The following is an 18,287-nucleotide window of genomic DNA, read 5'->3' as shown; positions in this document are numbered from 1 at the left end:
TATACTAGATACTACTCCTGCATGCCTTTCAAAGAAAGAACACATCATCACCTGAGTCTTGCTAAAAGGATCAAATCTAGTCTGATCAAGCCTCCAGAGACAGCTGTCAATTTGTAAAATATACGGAAGACAGAAATATGAATTGGGTGGTTCAGCTGGTTAGACCTACCCAATTCATTCTGAGATGCCAAGGTTGCAGGTCCAATGCTTGTTCAGGGCACATATAAGAAGCAACCAATGAATGAATAGATAAGAGAATGTTTCCGTTTCTGTCTCTGTCTGTCTGTCTCTCTTTCCCCTCCCAAATCAATAAAAAAATTAATTTAAAAAAAAGAAATATGCTGAATTGCACTGAGTAAGCAGTTAGCAAAATCCAGATTGCAGGTTACACAAGTGTGCTCAAGTTCTTCAACAAATAAATTTTAAGAAAAACAGGTGGAATAGGAAACTGGATTAGTAGAGACCGATAAGACAATCAAATTTTTTGAAAAGAGTGAAACTAGAGTATCTCAATATGTACTCTTGGGTGATAAAACTATGAAAAAGTTCAAGAAAGTGGTTACTAAAAGTCCGGAAGATGATTACTATTGTGAGGAAAGAAGAGGTACATGGAGGACCTTTTGAGGGACTGGCAAATTTCAATTTGTTGAACTGAGAGTGTTACGGCACTCCTCTTACAATAATTTACTGACCTATACATTTGCTTTATGTGATGTTTCTATATTTTATTTTGCATTAAAAAGATTTTTTTTAAAAAGACAAAGAAAATATTGATACATTTATAATCATCAGTTCTGGGTGCCTGTATAAAAGTGTTTTTTATTCTCCTTATTTTATTAAATATTTTATTTATTTACTTTTAGAGAGGGGAAGAGAGGGAAAAAGAGGAGGAGAGAAACATCAGTGTGTGAGAGACACATTGATTGGTTGCTGGTTGCCTCTCGCACACCCCGCACTGGGGACCTGGCCTGCAACCTAAGCAGGTACCCAGGCTGGGAATCAAACCAGTGACCTTTCAGTTCATAGACCTGCACTCAATCCACTGAACCACACCAGCCAGGGTTAAAGTTTTATTTTTTAAATATGTCAAGATAAGGGAATTTAAGCAGTTCTCTCCAGTTATAATTGAATTGGAGATAAGGAACTTCGGTTTGAATTGATTACCTTATGCATGGATTACTTTTATAACAGTAATTTGTACCCACCAACGAAAGCTGTTCCTGATATCCTAGCCTTTTTAAGAATGATAAGAGAATATTCTCACTCCCCATATAGGACTGAGAATTGTCAAAATAAATAAATAAACAAACAAATTTAAAAAATGGTATCTCCCTTTTCCACACCCTTACTAATAAGAATGACCCAAATTGTACCAGAAACCTGTATAATTTTATTAACTAGTGTATACCCCAATAAACCAATTTAAAAAAAAACAAAAGACCACCCTGCCTGGCATGGCTCAGTTGGTTGGAGTGTTGTCTCATACATCAAAAAGCTGAGGGTTCAATTCCTGGTCAAAGCACATACTAAAGTTGCAGGTTCAATCCCTGGTAGAGGCATACATGGGAGGCAACCAATTGATGTTTCTCTCTCCCACTCTCTCTCCCCAACTTCCTCTCTCTCTAAAATTAATAAATATATTTTTAGAAATTAAAAAAAGACTTACCCAAATTATACAGGTACTCATAGCTTGGGAGGTTGTAGCCAACAATGTAATGGGTCTTCCACCCTCCAAAAAGAGGAAAACGAGGCCGGATTTCCATCTCTACAGAGTCATCCAAAATAAGGAGGTGGCTGGTAGAAACATTGCCAATCTCATCCCGGTAATAAACATCCTGGGCAGCAGCAGGGAGGATGGTCTATAATATAAAGAGTGAACACAAACCTTTTGCAAAGGAAAAAATCTTTTTTTTTAAATTTTTTATTGATTATGCTGTTACAGTTGTTCTATTCCCCCCTTCATTCCCCTCCACCCTACCCCCCGTCCCCACCATTACCCCCCCTTTAGTTTATGTCCGTGTGTCTCAAGTTCTTTAGATTCTATATTTCCCATGCTATTCTTGCCCCCCCCATCTATTTTCTATCTACTGTCTATGCTACTTATTTTCTGTACCTTCTCCCCCCTTCTCCTCCTCCCACTCCCCTGTTGCTAACCCTGCTTGAGATCTTCATTTCTATGTTTCCACTCCTGATCTAGCTGTCCTTTTAGTTTGCTTTTGTTTTAGGTGTGGTTGTTAATAACTGTGAGTTTGTTGTCCTTTCACTGTTCATGTTTCTTTAACTTCTTTTTCTTAGATAAGTATCTTTAACATTTCATATAATAAGGGCTTGGTGATGATGAACTCCTTGAATTTGATCTTATCTGAGAAGCACTTTATCTGTCCTTCCATTCTAAATGAAAGTTTTGCTGGATAGAGCAATCTTGGTTGTAGGTCTTTGGATTTCATGACTTGGAATACCTCTTTCCAGCCCCTTCTTGCCTGTAAGGTCTCTTTTGGGAAATCTGCTGACAGTCTGATGGGGACTCCTTTGTAGGTGACTGTCCCCTTAGCTCTTGCTGCTTCTAGGATTCTCTCCTTCATTTTAATCTTGGCTAATGTAATGATGATGTGCCTTGGTGTGCTCCTTCTTGGGTCCAACTTCTTTGGTACTCTCTGAGCTTCCTGGATTTCCTGGAAGTCTATTTCCTTTGCCAGATTGGGGAAATTCTCCTTTATTATTTGTTCAAATAAGTTTTCCACTGGTGGCTGTTCCTTTTCCCCTTCTGGTATAATTCGGATGTTGGAGCATTTAAAGATGTCCTGGAGGTTCCTAAGACTCTCCTCATTTCTTTGAATTCTTGCTTCTTGACTCTTTTCTGTTTGGCCATTATTTGCTTTCTTCTGGTCCACTCCATTGATTTGAGTCCCAGTTTCCTTTGCATTGCTATTGGTGTCCTGTGCAATTCCATTCATTTCAATTAGTTTTGCCTTCATATATTTGTCTAATTTGTGGCTATAATCAACCAGTTCTGTGAAGATCCTGATCACCAATGTTTTAAACTGTGCGTCTGAGAGTTTTGCTATTTCTTCATTGCTTAGATTTATAGGCTCTGGGGCTTTGAGATCTTCTTGAGCCATTTTTGGTCTGTTTGCGCCCTTTAAGTGTGAGGAGCGCCTTGGACTCCCAGGTCGCTGGGTTGTGACGCTGTATGTGGAGGCAGGGTCAGAGCAGGGAAATGGCGGTGCCCTCCCTGCCGCTTGCTGTGGGGACCCGCTGGGTTCTGGTCCAATCGCCCACTCCCTCGCTTGTCTATCCGCGCACCAATGCGCGACCACAGTCAACCCACAGCCCTGCTCCTTCGCTGGTTCCCCCCGAGATCGCTCACTAGGTCCAACCCTGCACCTGGATTCCGCGTGCCTGGATTCCGCGCCTGAGTTCGTCTGACCGAGTCCTCCTGTGCAACCCCACTCCACCAGCTGCTGGTTTCGCCCCTTACCAGTCAGGCTGAAGAATTTGTTGTTAACAGACTTCCAAAAAGTTCAATTTTCTGTGTTCTGGCTGTGTTTTCTGTTGCTAATATTTAGTTGTCTCTAAACTTGGTTGTGTGAGAAGGCACGGCATATCCACCTATGCCTCCATCTTTCAAAGGAAAAAAATCTTAAATACAGAAAAGATTTTCTGCACCAAGATCTTCATCATAGTATTATTCAATTAGAATAGTCCCAAAAGTGTAAACAACCTAAAACGTCTAACTTTTCTCCAAGGGTTTCAAAATGTCTAGCTAGATTCTCTAGTTAGATCTACTTCTTAAAAAGGTTAAGAAATATCCAAATTCTTCTACAAGTAAATAATAAAGAGAATCATAAATACCTCGGTGAATACCAAAGATATAACAAAGGTAAAAACAATCTGAAAGTTATTTTACAGAGGAAAACTAAAGATAAATTATATCAAATAACCAGGTAATAGTGAGAGTTACAGAAGAGTTTTCTGTGCTCGCTTCGGCAGCACATATACTAAAATTAGAATGATACAGAGAAGATTAGCATGGCCCCTGAGCAAGGATGACACGCAAATTCATGAAGCGTTCCATATTTTTACAGAACTTCAGACACATGGTCATAAACTAAAGGGGGGGTAATGGTGGGGACGGGGGGGTAGGGTGGAGGGGAATGAAGGGGGGAATAGAACAACTGTAATGGCATAATCAATAAAAAAATAAAATAAAAAGTTAACAAAAAAAATATTAAAAAGGAAAAAAAGAGTTTTCTCCACCTGATATTCTTTATTGTATCCTCCAAACTTGTAAGCATATTTTGATAACCAAGGGGAGAAAATGTAATATCTTTTTCATACCATAAGCCCTTCTATAATATGTTAAGTACATGAAAATACTTATAAGATTTCACTTACAACACACAAATATAAACTGTATATAAAATACAATCAACAGTATAACAAGTATTAAATTATCAGCAATACTAGTGTATTGGGGGTGGTATCCTGTTTTTCCTTTCCCTATTATTTACATTTTCTTTACAAAACATTGCCTACTTATATGAATGGGAGCATTTCTTCGGAGAGTCTTTCTCTTGGTTCTAACTCTGTCACTCAATCACTTGAACAGAATCAATTTTAAACTGTCCATATTTAGCTACTTTCAAAAAGCAAACAAAAGGGCAGATGTGATAAAGTCATAGTTTCTCCCAATGTCCAAGTTGAACACTCCATACCTTAAAAGAACGAATGGAGGATATACCACTATCTGGCTGTCTCTGATAATCATAGCGTGAAAAAGGCCCCTTAAGCACAGCCCCTGTGTGCTTCAAGTCCACGTTTTCTTCTACAGCAATATTACCCCAGTGAGAGACCTCGATGACTCGGGTCATGCTGGTGATAGTAAGGAAAGGGCTGTTGTTCTCATAGTGTACTTTAAAAGTATCCTGCAGAGGAAGGAAACAAATAGTTCAAAGTTCAAATCAAGTTGGAGATTATACATCAGCAGTAGAATGGCTCAATTATAATATATCTAATGTATGCAACATTTAAAAATGATATTTACTATGAATTTTTAATACTATATGGATATAAATATTCATGTTATTTATTAGAAAAATAGGATATACAAAATTCTTTAGGTTCCAACATATCGTTTTAAAAACAAAAACTTCCACTCTACTTATCTTACAGAAACTATGTTACAGAAAAAAGATTCTGAAATGCAATACAGAAGAATCTCAACAGATAGAAAACAAAATTACTTCTGATTACTTCTACTTTCTCCTTATACTTTTAATTTTTTTCATTTTTCAATTACAGTTGACACTCAGTATTATATTAGTTTCAAGTGTACAGCATAGTGTGATAAGACACTTAAATAACATATGAAGAGCTCCCAATGATAAATCTAGTACCCATCTAGCAGAATAAAGTTATGCCAAAATTATTGACTATATTCCCTATGCTGTTCTTTACATCCCAGTGACTATTTTGTAACTGCCAATTTGTACTTACTCTCTTCCGCCTTTTACCCAGCCCTCCAAACTACCTCCTACCTGGCAACTGACAGTTTGTTCTCTGCATCTGAGTTTGTTTTGATTATTCATTTATTTTGCATTTTAGATTTTACGTATCAATAAAATCACATGATATCTGTGTTTCTCTGACTTATTTCACTCAGCATGATACCATCTAGGTCTATCCATGACATTTTGTTGCACATGGTAAGATTTCATTCATTCTTATGGCCAAATAATATTCCATTGCATGTATGTAACACATTTCTTACAAAATTTTATTTTTTTATTTTTAGAGACAGGGCAAGGGAGGGAGAAAGAGGGGTGGGGGAAACATCAATGTGTGGTTGCCTCTCAAGTGCTCCCTACTGGGGATCTGGCCCAAAATACAGGTATGTGCCTTGACTGGGAATCAAACCAGTGATCTTTAGTTCACAGGCCAGCACTCAATCTACTGAACCATGTCAGCCAGAGATGTTTTCATTTTATTTTTGCCACTTTTTAAGTATATTTTACTGATTATGCTATTACAGTTGTCCCAATTCTTTTCTCTCCTTTATTCCCCCTCCAACCTGCACCCCACCACCTTTCAACATCCCCCCACCAGTTCATGTCCATGGGTTGTACATATAAGTTCTTTAGCTTCTTTATTTCCTATACTACTCCTATGCCTACCATTTATGCTTCTTATTTCCTGTACCTCCCCCCATTCTCCCCCTCCCCATTGTTTTTACCTTTTTAAAAAACATATTTTATTGATTATGCCATTACAGTTGTCTCATTTCCCCTCCACCCTACACACCCCCTCCCTCCACATTCCCCCTCTTTAGTTCACATCCATGTGTCACAAGTTCTTTAGCTTCTACATTTTCCATACTATTCTTGCCCCCACCCCGTCTATTTTCTATCTAACGTCTAAGCTATTTATTCTCTGTATCTTCTCCTCCTTCTCCTCCTCCCACTCCCCTTTGCTAACCCTCCATGTGATCTCCATTTCTGTGGTTCTGTTCCTGTTCTAGTCGTTTGCTTAGTTTGCTTTTATTTTGTTTTAGGTACGGTTGTTAATAATTATGAGTTTGCTGTCCTTTCACTGTTTATATTTTTTATCTTCTTTTTCTTAAATAAGTCCCTTTAACATTTCATATAATAAGGGCTTGGTGATAATGAACTCTTTGAACCTGACTTATCTGAGAAGCGCTTTATCTGCCCTTCCATTCTAAATGAAACCTTTGCTGGATAGAACAATTTTGGATGTAGGTGCTTGCATTTCATGACTTGGAATACTTCTTTCCAGCCCCTTTTGCCTGTAAGGTCTCTTTTGAGAAATCAGCTGACAGTCTGATGGGAACTCCTTTGTAGGTGACTGTCCCTTTATCTCTTGCTGCTTCTAGAATTCTCTCCTTCATTTTAATCTTGGGTAATGTAATGATGATATGCCTTGGAGTGTTCCTCCTTGGGTCCAACTTCTTTGGGACTCTCTGAGCTTCCTGGACTTCCTGGAAGTCTATTTCCTCTGCCAGCTTGGGGAAGTTCTCCTTTATTTTTTGTTCAGATAAGTTTTCCACTTGTTGCTCTTCCTCTTCCCCTTCTGGTACCCCTGTAATTTGGATGTTGGAACATTTAAAGATGTCCTGGAGGTTCCTAGGCCTCTCCTCATTGTTTTGAATTCTTGTTTCTTCAATATTTTCTGTTTGGTTGTTTCTTCCTTCTTTCTGGTCCACTCCATTGATTTGAATCCCAATTTCCTTTCCATCACTATTGGTTCCCTGTGCATTTTCCTTCATTTCACTTAATGCAGCCTTTATTTTTTCATCTAATTTGCAACTAAAACCAACCTGGTTTGCATCCTGATCACCAGTGTTTTGAACTGTGCATCTGATAGGTTGGCTATCTCTTGATTGCTTAAAAGTATTGGCTCTGGGGCTTTGAGCTGTTCTTCTGCTTGAGCCGTAATATTTTGGTCTGTTCGCTCCTGTTACATATGAGGGGCAGAGACTTAGGTGTTCACCAGGGCGGGTCTACCCAGTTGGTGGGTTATGACTGGGGGTGGGTTCAGAGAGGGAACAATAGTGTTTGTTGGGCTCTCTCTCAGATTTCGGTCCCCCCTGCCACTTTCCACAAGCAAATTGGGTCCTTCTGGTGCCGGTTCCCAGGTGGGTGGGCTTATGTACATTCTAGGACCCAATGGGTCTCCCCAAGAAACTCTTCTGTGAGGCTGGGTATCTCTCCCAGCACCTCAGCCCCCAAAAGTTTTTCCAATTGTTGCTTTTAGGCTTTATTTCCCATAGCTGGGGCCCTGGGTTACACGGCCTGTCTGTTTTTAAACCTGCCTGGTTTATCTGCACATGAATGTGTGTGCACGGTCAGCCAGCCGCCTTGTGCATCTCACTGGGTCTGCTCGTTCCCTCCCTGTGCCCAGGTCTGCCAACCACCACCTTTTCCTGCTGCAACCCCTCTCCACCGGCCAACGACTCCGCCCCTTACCGAGCTGGATGAATGGTTCGTTGTTGTCTGACTTTGGTACAGTTCAATTTTCTGTCTGTTTTGGTTGTGAGTTTTTAGCTTTTTGAGGAACATCATACTGTTTTTAATACTGGCTGAACCAATTTGCAATTAGGCCAAAAAGCATGAGGGTTTCATTTTCTCCACTTCTTCACCAATACTTACTGTTTGATTTATTAAAGATAGCCATTCTGACAGGTATGAGTTGATACCTCATTGTGATTTTAATTTGCACTTCTCTTATGATTAGTGATGTTGAGCATCTTTTCATGTCTATTGGCCAATTGTATGCCTTTTCTAAAGAAATGTCTATTTGTTTCAGATTGTTTTTGAGTTAAGTTGTATGAAGTTCTTATATATTTTGGATATTAACCCTTACTACATGTATCACTGGCAAATACCTTCTCCAATTCAGTAGGTTCTCTTTCGGGGTTTTGTTTGTTTGTTTTTTTGTTTTTTTAAGATTTTATTTATTTTTAGACAGAGGGGACAGAAACATCAATGTGCAATTGCCTCTCACATGCCCCAACACCAGGATCCTGCCCTGCAACCCAGGCATATGTCCTGACTGGGAGCCCAACCAGTGACTCTTTGGTTCACAGGCCAGTGTTCAATCTACTAAGCCATACTAGTCAGGGCTCTTTTCATTTTGTTGACAGGTTCCTTTGCTGTGCAAAAACTTTCTAGTTTGATGTAGTCCCATTTGCTTGTTTGTTCCCGTTATCCAAGGAGACAAATCCAAATAATAGTACTAAGCAATGTCAGAGTTTACTGCCTATGTTTTCTTCTAGGAGTTCTATGATTTTGAGTCTTACCTTTAAGCCTTTAATACATTTTGAGTTTATTCTTGTATATGGTGTAAGAAAGTGGTCTTGTTTTGATTTTTTGCATAATCTATCCAATTTTCCCAACACCATTTATTAAAGAGACTCTACTGCATTGTACATAGAGTCTCCTCTCTCATAGGTTAATTGACCGTATATACACTTGGGTTTCTTTCTGGGCTTTCTATTATGTTCCATTGATCTAGGTTTTATGCCACTACAATGCTGTTGATTAATATGGTCTTATAGTACAGTTTAATATCAGATAGTATGATACCTCTAACTCTGTTCTTTCTCAAGATTGTTTTGGCTATTAAGGGTCTTCTGTGGTTCTATATACTGTATTCTGCCATGTATAATGTGCACTTTTGGCCCAAATTTTTGAGGGAAAAATAAGGATGTGCATTATAAATGGGTAGTATTAATTCCCTGTCTACATAAATGTTAATTCTTTTATTTACACGTATATGTTAAAAGTGTAACTCTAGAAAGCAATTACAATATGGGTATGCAAAATAATACCCTGGAATATGAAAATCAGTTTTGTTTCTAGGCATAAATAAATATATAATTGAATTTACAAATTCTTAAAAAGATTTTTTTCTAGAATATTTTGGCCAAAAACATGGTTGCACTATTTACGGGAACACATTATACACAGCTAAATACAGTAAATTTTAGGATTCTCTTTTCTAGTTCTGTGAAAAAATGCCATTGGTATTTTGATAGGGATTGCATTGAATCTATGCATTGCTTTAATTAGTATGAATATTTTAATCAAATTAAAACATTTCAACCACATGTACGCTTCCATTTGTATCTTCTTTAATTTCTTTATTCAGTGTTTTAATTTTCCAAATAGAGGACTTTCAATACAGTCATACCTCGGTACTCATCAGCTTCAGAATTTGTCAAACCCTGTACTTAACACATTTTGACAAGAAAAAAAGTTTCAATACTTGGCACCAGCTTGGGACTCATTGCACTTGCTAGAACTTGTGTGAATCATGACACTGCCCCACAAGAGGAAATGCTTTATCACTCATCATACTCATCAGTTGGGCACTCATCATGAAATCCAAAACGTTAATGATGAGTATGCAGGTACCACTGTACTATGTTGCATAAAAGTGGGGAAAGTGGACATCTTTGTCTTTTTCCTCATCTTAAGGAAAATGCTTTTAGCTTCTAGCTTTTAAGTATGATGTAAGATATAGGTTTGTCATATATAGCCTTTATTATATTAAAGTATGTTCCCTCTATTCACACTTTGCTTAAAGTTTTTTTTATCATAAATGGATACCAGATTTTGTAAAATGCTCTCCTGCATCTATTGATATGATTTGCATCATTCATTCTGTTTATGTGGTGTATGTTAATTGGTTTGTGGATATTAAACCAACTTTGTATTCCAGAAATAAATCTCATTTGATCATGGATATGATCTTTGTAATGTACTGCTGAATTGGGTTTGCCAGTCTTGTTGAAGTTTTTTCATCTCTGCTCATCAGCGATATTGGTGTATAATTTTCTTTAATCTGTAAAGTCTTTGTCAGGATATGGAATCAAGGCAATACTGGCCTCATAAAATGTGTGTGGAAGCCTTCCCTTCTCTTGAATTTGTAGAAATAGTGTGAAAAGGATACATGAGACTTCTTTAAACATTTGGTAAAATCCACCTGTGAAGCCATCCAGTCCAGACGTTTTTGTTTGTTGGGAGATTTTTAATTACTGAATCAATTTTGTTAATCTGTTCCGATTTTTGTTTCTTCCTGATTCATTCTTGGAAGGTTATAGAAATATATCCATTCCTTCCAGGTTGTCCAATTTGTTGGCATACAATTGTTCATAATATTTCCTTATAATCCTTTGTATTTCTGTGTGTTAATTGTTACTGCTCTTTCATTTCTGATTTACCTGGGTCCTCTAAGTTTGGGGGATGGGGATGATGATGAATCTGGTTATAGTTTTATTAATTTCATCTATTTAAAGAACCAGCTCTGGCTGGTGTAGCTCTGTGGATTGAGCGCGGGCCTGTGAACCAAAGTATTATAGTTTGATTCCCAGTCAGGGAACATGCCTGGGTTGCAGGCCAGTTCCCAGTAGGCGACACATGAGAGGCAACCACACATTGATATTTCTCTCCCTCTCTCCTTACCTTCCCCACTAAAGATAAAAACAAAACAAAACAAAACAAAAAAAACAGCACTTCTCCTCTTTCATTTCTTATTCTATTTGCCTGGGTCCTCTTTTCTTCTTGATAAATCTGGTTAAAGGTTTCTTTCTTTAGCTTCTTGTTTTAATCTTTCCAAATAGCCAACTCTTTGTTTCACTGCAATTTGTATTTTTTACAGCCTCCTTTATTTGTTTCCACTCTGGTATTTACTATTTCCTTCCTTCAACTCACTTTGGGCTTAATTTGTTCCTCTTTTTCAAGTTCCTGTAGTTGTAGTTAGGCTGTTTGAGATTTTTCCTGTTTCTTGGGGTAGGCCTCTAATACTATGAATTTGTCTCACAGAACTGCTTTGGCTGTGCCCCTTAATTTAAAGTTTGTCATAGTTTTGTTTTCTTCCTGATTTTAGAGAAAAGTGAAGGGAAAAAAACATCTATTTAGTGTTCCACTTATCTATGCATTCACTGATTGATTCTTGCATGTGCCCTTACTGGAATCGAACCTTGGCATATTGGGATGACATTCTAACCAACTTAGCTACCCAGCAAAGGCCTCATCGTGTTTTCATTATCATTTGTCTCAACATATCTTCTGATTTCAATTATCTCCTTGTTAACCCATTCATTGTTTAGTAGCATGTTTGTGTAGCTTCCATGTATTTATGTGTTTTTTTTTGGGGGGGGGGTATTGTGGTTAATAAATTTCCAGTTTCATGCCATTGTGATCAACAAGATGTGTAGCATCATTTCAGTGTTCTTCAATTCACTGAGGCTTGTGTTTATGCCGACATGTGGTCTACCCTGGAAAATGTACACTTCAAAAAATTATGTGCTTGAAAAAGAGTACATTCTGATGCTTTGGAGTAAAATGTTCCCAAAATATCAATTAAATCCATTTGATCTAATGTGTCACTTAAGGTCACCACTTGCTTGTTTTCTGTGTGGAAGACCTATCCTTTTATGTCAATGGGATGTTAAAGTTTCCTACTACAACTGTATTTCTGTCATCTCTTCCCTTATGTCCACCAATATTTGCCTGATATAATTAGGTACTCTTACATTGGGTGCATGATTTATATTCTGTTGTGGAACTGATCCCTTTACCATTATTAAATGTCCTTCTTTGTCTCTTCTTATTCTTTGTTTTAAAGTCTATTTTGTGTGGTATAAAGATTACCCACCCCCCTTTCATTTTCATAAAATATTTTCCTTCTCTTTACTATAAGTCTGTGTCTTCCCACCTGAAGTGCATCTGTTGTAGGCAGCATATGTATGTGTCTTATCCATTAAGATAAGACTATATCCATTTTCTTATCTATTAAGCCACCCTGTCTCTTGACTGAAACATTTAATCCATTTAAGGTAATTAATGACAGGTATGTAGCCATGTTATTATTCAAATTTTTTAATCCCTCCTGTCCCTCTCCCTTCAAGAAGTCCCTTTAACATTTCTTGTAATACTGGTTTAGGGGTAATGAACTCCTTTAGCTTTTTCTTGTCTGAGAGGCTCTTTATCTCACCTTGATTCAAATGATGACTCTGTTGGGTAAAGTAATCTTGGTTGCAGGTCCTTGCTTTTTATCACGTAATTGTTTCATACCAATCCCTCTGGCCTACAAAGTTTCTACTGATAAATATCAGCTGATAGTCTTATGGGAGCGCCCTTCTGTATAACTGAATTGCTCTGCTCCTTTCCATAAGGAGATTCTCTCCTTGTGGAAAAAGAATACAATAAAGTAAAATAGAAAATAAATCATACATTTAAAAATTTTTTAAATAAGATTGTTTTTGCCATTTTAATGTTTGATTTATGATGTGTCCTGATGTGGGCTTCTTTGGGTTGATTCATCTGGGTTGGGACCAACGGCACTTACTGGACTTGTCTATTTCCTTTGCCAGGTCAGTAAACTTTCCATTATCATTTCTTCAAAGAGGTTTTCAATCCCTTGCTCTATTTTCCTTCTGGTATGCCTATTATGCAAATGTAATGCTGATGTTGTCCCAGAGTTCCCCAAATTATCCTCATTTTTAAAATTTATTTTTCTTCTAAATTGTGTTTTCCACTACCTTGTCTCCCAAATCAGACTCAATCCTCTGCTCTGCCTTTTTTGCTTTTGGTTCTATATAACATATTCTTCATTTCTGACTGGTTCTTTTTTATGGTTTCTATCTCCTTGTTTGCACTGAGTACACTTATTCTTCTCTTATGTTCATTGACCATCCTTATAACCACATTTTCAATTCTGTATCTGGTGGATTGCTTGTTTCCATTTCATTGCATTCTTCCTCTAGAGTTTTGTCCTGTTCTTTCATTTTGGGCATATTTCTTTGTTTCCTCATTTTGGCCTCCTCCCTGTATCTGTTTCTATGTATTAAGTACATCTATTACCTCTCCCAGTCTTAGCAGGATGAACTTATGTAGTAGGTGTCCTCCGGAACACAGTGGCACAGTCTCTCTGGTTACCTGAATGAGATGTTCCAGGTACATCCACTGTGTAGGTGGTGTATGCCCTCCTGCTATAGTTGAGCCTTGATTGCTGTTGGCATATATCAGTGAATGGGATTGACCCTCAAGCTGACTGGCTGTAAAGACTGGCCATGACTCCAAAAGACATGGTTTGTGAGGTGCTGACCCCATGGAGTGGATTTTTCTGTGTCAGGGCTCTGGTGCCTGCTGGGTGCACCTTTTGGTTGTGTGAGTTAATTAGGTGGCACTCTGGCGTAGTTTGAAGCCAGCCACTGGGTATACTATTTCTTGGGAAGCGTTCTAGCACAAGCTCAGGTCATTCACTGCCTGTGCCTGGCCCAGGGCCACCTAGTAGGAGCTACAAAGCGATCTGCGGTTGGTAGCTACCTGTCCTGAGCTTGGAGGTGCCTGGGAAAGACAATGCTGCAAACCAAGGCCAGCTGCCCCTAGTGCCAGGCTGTAGGTTGCTTAGTAAGAAGTACAGGGCATGCTAAGGTGAGCCACTTTGTGTTTGGGGTTTATGAACCTTTCAGAGATTTTAGGGAAGTCCACAGCATGTCAGCTGCCTTTGAGTAACAGCCACTAAAAGAGGTTCTAGCCTGTGCACTTGTTGGGTAGGCTGGGTTCTCAGGTAATCACCATGGTGGAGTGAGTTTAATAAAGACTCAGATTTCGCACCTACCTGTGCCTGCCAGCTGAGTGCGAAAAAGGCTCAACAAAGTAACAGTGGCATCTGCTAGCACTTCTGTCCTAGCCAGAGCTGTCCCTCCAACCTTCACCGTGAAGACAGACAATTTAGCTCCTCCCCATATGTCCCTGGCACTTTTTGAGCTGCTGCCCCTGCACTGAAGCTCAGAGTCAGTGAGTCCATCTACCAATAAGCTGTGCATGGGCCCTTCAAGAGGAATGCCTAAGACTCCAGTAGCCCTCTGTTTCACCTGGACAGAATCCCCAAAGATTTTCACAAATAGATGTTGTGGATACTCCTCTTTCCCACACTGGTAGTCATCATGAGATGCCCAGTAAGGGTCTGGGAGCCCTTGCTCCTCAGGAGAGACCTCCATAATTCAGATAATATCCCTCCCAAGTCTTAAACTGCCAAACATGAGTAAGGGTCTGGCCAATTTCACATGTGGCCCCTGTCCTACTACTCTTGACATGGCTTCTTCTTTATATCCTTAGTTGTAGGAATTCTGTTCAGCTAGGCTTCAGGTAGCTCTAAAGGGTGGTTGTTCTATAATTCAATTTTGATTTGGTTGTGGGAGAAGGGAGCATAGCATTTACCTACTCTATCATCTTGTCCAGATATCCCCATTAATTCTCTCCTTATAATTTTTATTTTCCAAATTTCTACAATAAACTTTTTAAATTGCTTTTTAATAAAAAAGTAATTTTTACACTTTTAAAATAAATAAAATCTTAAATTCTAAGAAAAATTCTGATAAGGAACTATATGTAAGATATAATTTTACAAACCTAATGAAAACATAATCTCTAACCAATGAGCCGGCAAATAAACTCAAAATTGAGGGTGATCCATTGCATTACTGGATTTTTCTAACCTGGAAAAGACTTATCTGGAAAAGTTCCAAAAGGAGAGACTTTTTAAGCTAACACTTATGGAGCTAAATATCTATGTGTCAGACACTCTCATATGAGCTCTAAATAAGTGCATTATCTCATTTAATCCTCCAAACAACATAATAAAATAAGTGCTACTTATTCCCATTTTACAAATTAAAAAACCTGAGACCTAGCAGTTTTCACTGACATGTTCAAGGTCATAAATCTAAGTTGCAACAGTAGGTCTTCAAAAGTTCTGGCTCTGCACTTCTACACAGTAAGTACTGCCTCCAAATGAGGTCCAAGAGAATTTAAAAGGATACCTTTGGCAATTCCCTGACTTCTTTGCCAATTTTGACCACTGAAGTTGATTAAAAAAATTTTTCTGATCATTAAGTAACTCAAGTGCCCTTTTATGAATACACACCAAGAACCCTACAGAAATGGAATCTAAAAGGACATGATCTGAAAAAGCAACCTTCTTCCCAAAAAGTCAGTGAAAAAAACAAGAAAAGATATATTCTGATCATTCTTTTAGCTCTTGCTACTCTATTCACTCACTCTGTGACCAGATTTTTTTAAGGTTTATCTTCTCTCATAATCAATGTGATAGCATTTAAAGCCAATACTGGCAGAGTATAGGGAAACTAGCACTTTCATACTTCTGATACTGTTAATAAATTGGCTAAATCTTTTTGAAAACCATCTGGTAATACATAGCAAAACATTTTTTAAATGTTTATATGCTTTGATTTAAAAACTTTCACTTTAGAAAATCTATTCTGAGAATATATAAAAAGTTATATACAAAGAGATGAACATTATCCTGTTAAATAGAAAAAAGGCTAACTTTCCAAACTACAGGAAACTTGGCAAATAAACTATAGGACATCAAATCATGGGACCTTAAATGACTATTAAAATAGTTGACATCAGCCCTGGCTGGTGTGGCTCAGTGGATTGAGTGCAAGCCTATGAACTAGGGGATCATGGTTCGATTCCCAGTTAGGGCCCATGCCTGGGTTGCGAGCCAGTTCCCAACAGGGGATGCATGAGAGGTGTCCATACATTGATATTTCTCTCCCTCTCTCCTTTCCTTCCCTTCTAAAGATAAATGAATAAAATCTTTAAAAAAAAATAGTTGACATCAGTAATATAAAATGTTTAGAGAATATTCTAAGTGGCAAAAAGTATTACTTTATGCATAATAAAATCTCTATACTAAAAAGCCCCTATGCTTAAAGAGTAATAACTCTAATATTAAGGGGAAAAAAAAAGCAAAACAACTTACAGACATAAACAACAGTATGGTGATTACCAAAAGGAAAGAGACATAGGGGGAAGTAGAAGAGTATAATGGTGATAGAAGGATTGACTCGGGATGAACACACAATTTAATGTACAGATGTTGTATTACAGACTTGTACACATGAAACCTCTATAATTTTATTAATCAATATCACCCCAATAAATATAAAAATAAATCACTTCTTGCAGAACAAAAATAAAATGACTAGAGTACTAAAATGTCAAAAATGGACATGAACTGATGTCAAGTTTTTCTCTGTATTTGGCAAACAGTCTGTCACAAGCATTTCATTAACTTAAAATAAAGAAGGAAAGTCCAAAATCTCAAACATGCAAACTATAAAAGCCTATGTAGGAAATAACCAAATCATTATCCCAATATGAACTCAGTTTTAAGTAAGAAAAAGAAAAAATATGCAATTAGAGGCAACATCAGAGAGCAGCCCATCAGCTCCCCAGAGGACATGGCCCCAGGGCTCTGCACCAAATGGTAACTATACCAGAAGACAGAGGGGACATCTTTTGCTGCCCACTAAAGTCATGGTGCCACAGTATATACAGGATGCTACTTTTTGGGAAATGGGGGAATATGAATATATTTACTACAATTCTGCATGTACTTATACAAAGGTTCATCAGAAAGGTAAAACTAATATAAACAGTCACCAAGGAGAACAGATGGGAGGGAGCTGTAGAAGTAAGAATTCTCTGGATATACCTTATTAATTTTGACTATGAAATATTCATTTCTTTATATTAAAAAAATTAAACCTATAAAAAATTCTTAAAAGTTAAAAACAACACAAAATGAACGGCCATAACTATATGTCCAATTGACAGCTGAGAGAGGAAAAACAACAATTAATTTAAGCAACATTAGAACAAACTACTTTGTATATTCTTAGTAACATATGTTCTGGACACAAAGTGGTGCAAAGAAGTATAAATGTCTCAAATATCTATTTTTTTAAGAGATGAAAGGGTGAAATTATATAATTCCTAAGATTTGCTTTAAATTATTATAGCAAAGAAAAAAGGAATAGCTAAGGCAAATGTGCTAATATCTTGATAACCACTGAATCTAAGTTACAACAGGTATATGGGAGTTTGTTATCCTATTCTCTATACTATTACATGTGTTTGAAATTTTTCATTAACAAAATCGTTTTTTAAGCGTTAATTGTTTCCTCTACCATTAAGGGCCAACTCCTAGGCTCAGCAATGCAGTCAGCTTTACTACCCACAGCACCTATACCAGCCATGCTAGACAACATCCACAGGCCCTTACTGTCTCTGCCTAAAATGCCTTGCTTCCTTCTCCCCCAATTCCTACCCCAACTCTCCGAATGTTACTTCCTTTATCTTCCTAAACTGACAGCCTCTACCTGTACTCCCAAAATGAGAATACTGACTCCATGGAGACATTCCACAGCAGGTTAAAAAGTGAGGGGTGACCTTGCATTTCCACCTACCCATACCACCCAACCCTGTCAACTAGTAGTCACTCTAGAAGACATTCTCTGAAGTAGACAGGGATGGACGAGACTCCATATGAGCCTACCTGACTATAGGCAGGAACATCTCTGAAAGGTCCATAATCCAGGAGGTCCTCGGATCGTGTGGGGTTCCCCAACTTGGTGTAGCTTTCCACATTTCGAGAGGCAAGCTTCACACGCATAGTTTGTGTCTTTGTTGGATAGGGAGAGTAGAAATAATGGTTCCCCTCAAATACCACAAACTGTTTCTCTGATTGAGTGATCTGGGTTGGATATGGCTGAAGCACATGTGTATAGACTGTTTCCAAAATGACTGGAATCTTGGTCCCAGGATCGAGAGCAACTGGGAGCTTGACTGTGAAGAATCTCCCACTGCAAGAAGAATGAGGCAACATAATTAAGGAAATTAAAAACAGCGAGGAACTCAAAATTTGTACCCAAAATGAAAACAGTTACC

General features: G+C 38.0%; 1 protein-coding gene and 1 non-coding gene across 3 annotated transcripts in view; one reads left to right on the top strand and one right to left on the bottom strand.

The window, feature by feature from the left end:
* The window catches only part of RPN1 (ribophorin I), a 46,075-nt gene that overhangs the window by 11,212 nt on the left and 16,576 nt on the right, over positions 1–18,287 (bottom strand). The window contains exons 3-5 of one of the 2 annotated variants that reach the window (XM_037131660.2): positions 17,896–18,202; positions 4,716–4,925; positions 1,667–1,859 (exon numbers count right to left, since the gene is read on the bottom strand). In XM_037131660.2, coding sequence (XP_036987555.2) covers positions 1,667–1,859; positions 4,716–4,925; positions 17,896–18,202 — 710 coding nt within the window. The remainder of the gene's footprint in view (positions 1–1,666; positions 1,860–4,715; positions 4,926–17,895; positions 18,203–18,287) is intronic. The other variant, XM_053670286.1, reaches the window with a different exon arrangement.
* On the top strand, positions 3,975–4,081 carry LOC119039039 (U6 spliceosomal RNA). Its single transcript, XR_005080531.2, has one exon. It is a non-coding gene; the product is annotated as a U6 spliceosomal RNA (small nuclear RNA).

This window comes from Artibeus jamaicensis, unplaced genomic scaffold (genome assembly GCF_021234435.1).
Source record: "Artibeus jamaicensis isolate MK-2021 breed Jamaican fruit bat unplaced genomic scaffold, CSHL_Jam_final contig_558, whole genome shotgun sequence".
Classification (NCBI taxonomy): Eukaryota; Metazoa; Chordata; class Mammalia; order Chiroptera; family Phyllostomidae; genus Artibeus; species Artibeus jamaicensis.
The sequence above is the reverse complement of the archived record's forward strand: the minus strand, read 5'-3'. Positions and strand labels throughout refer to the sequence as shown.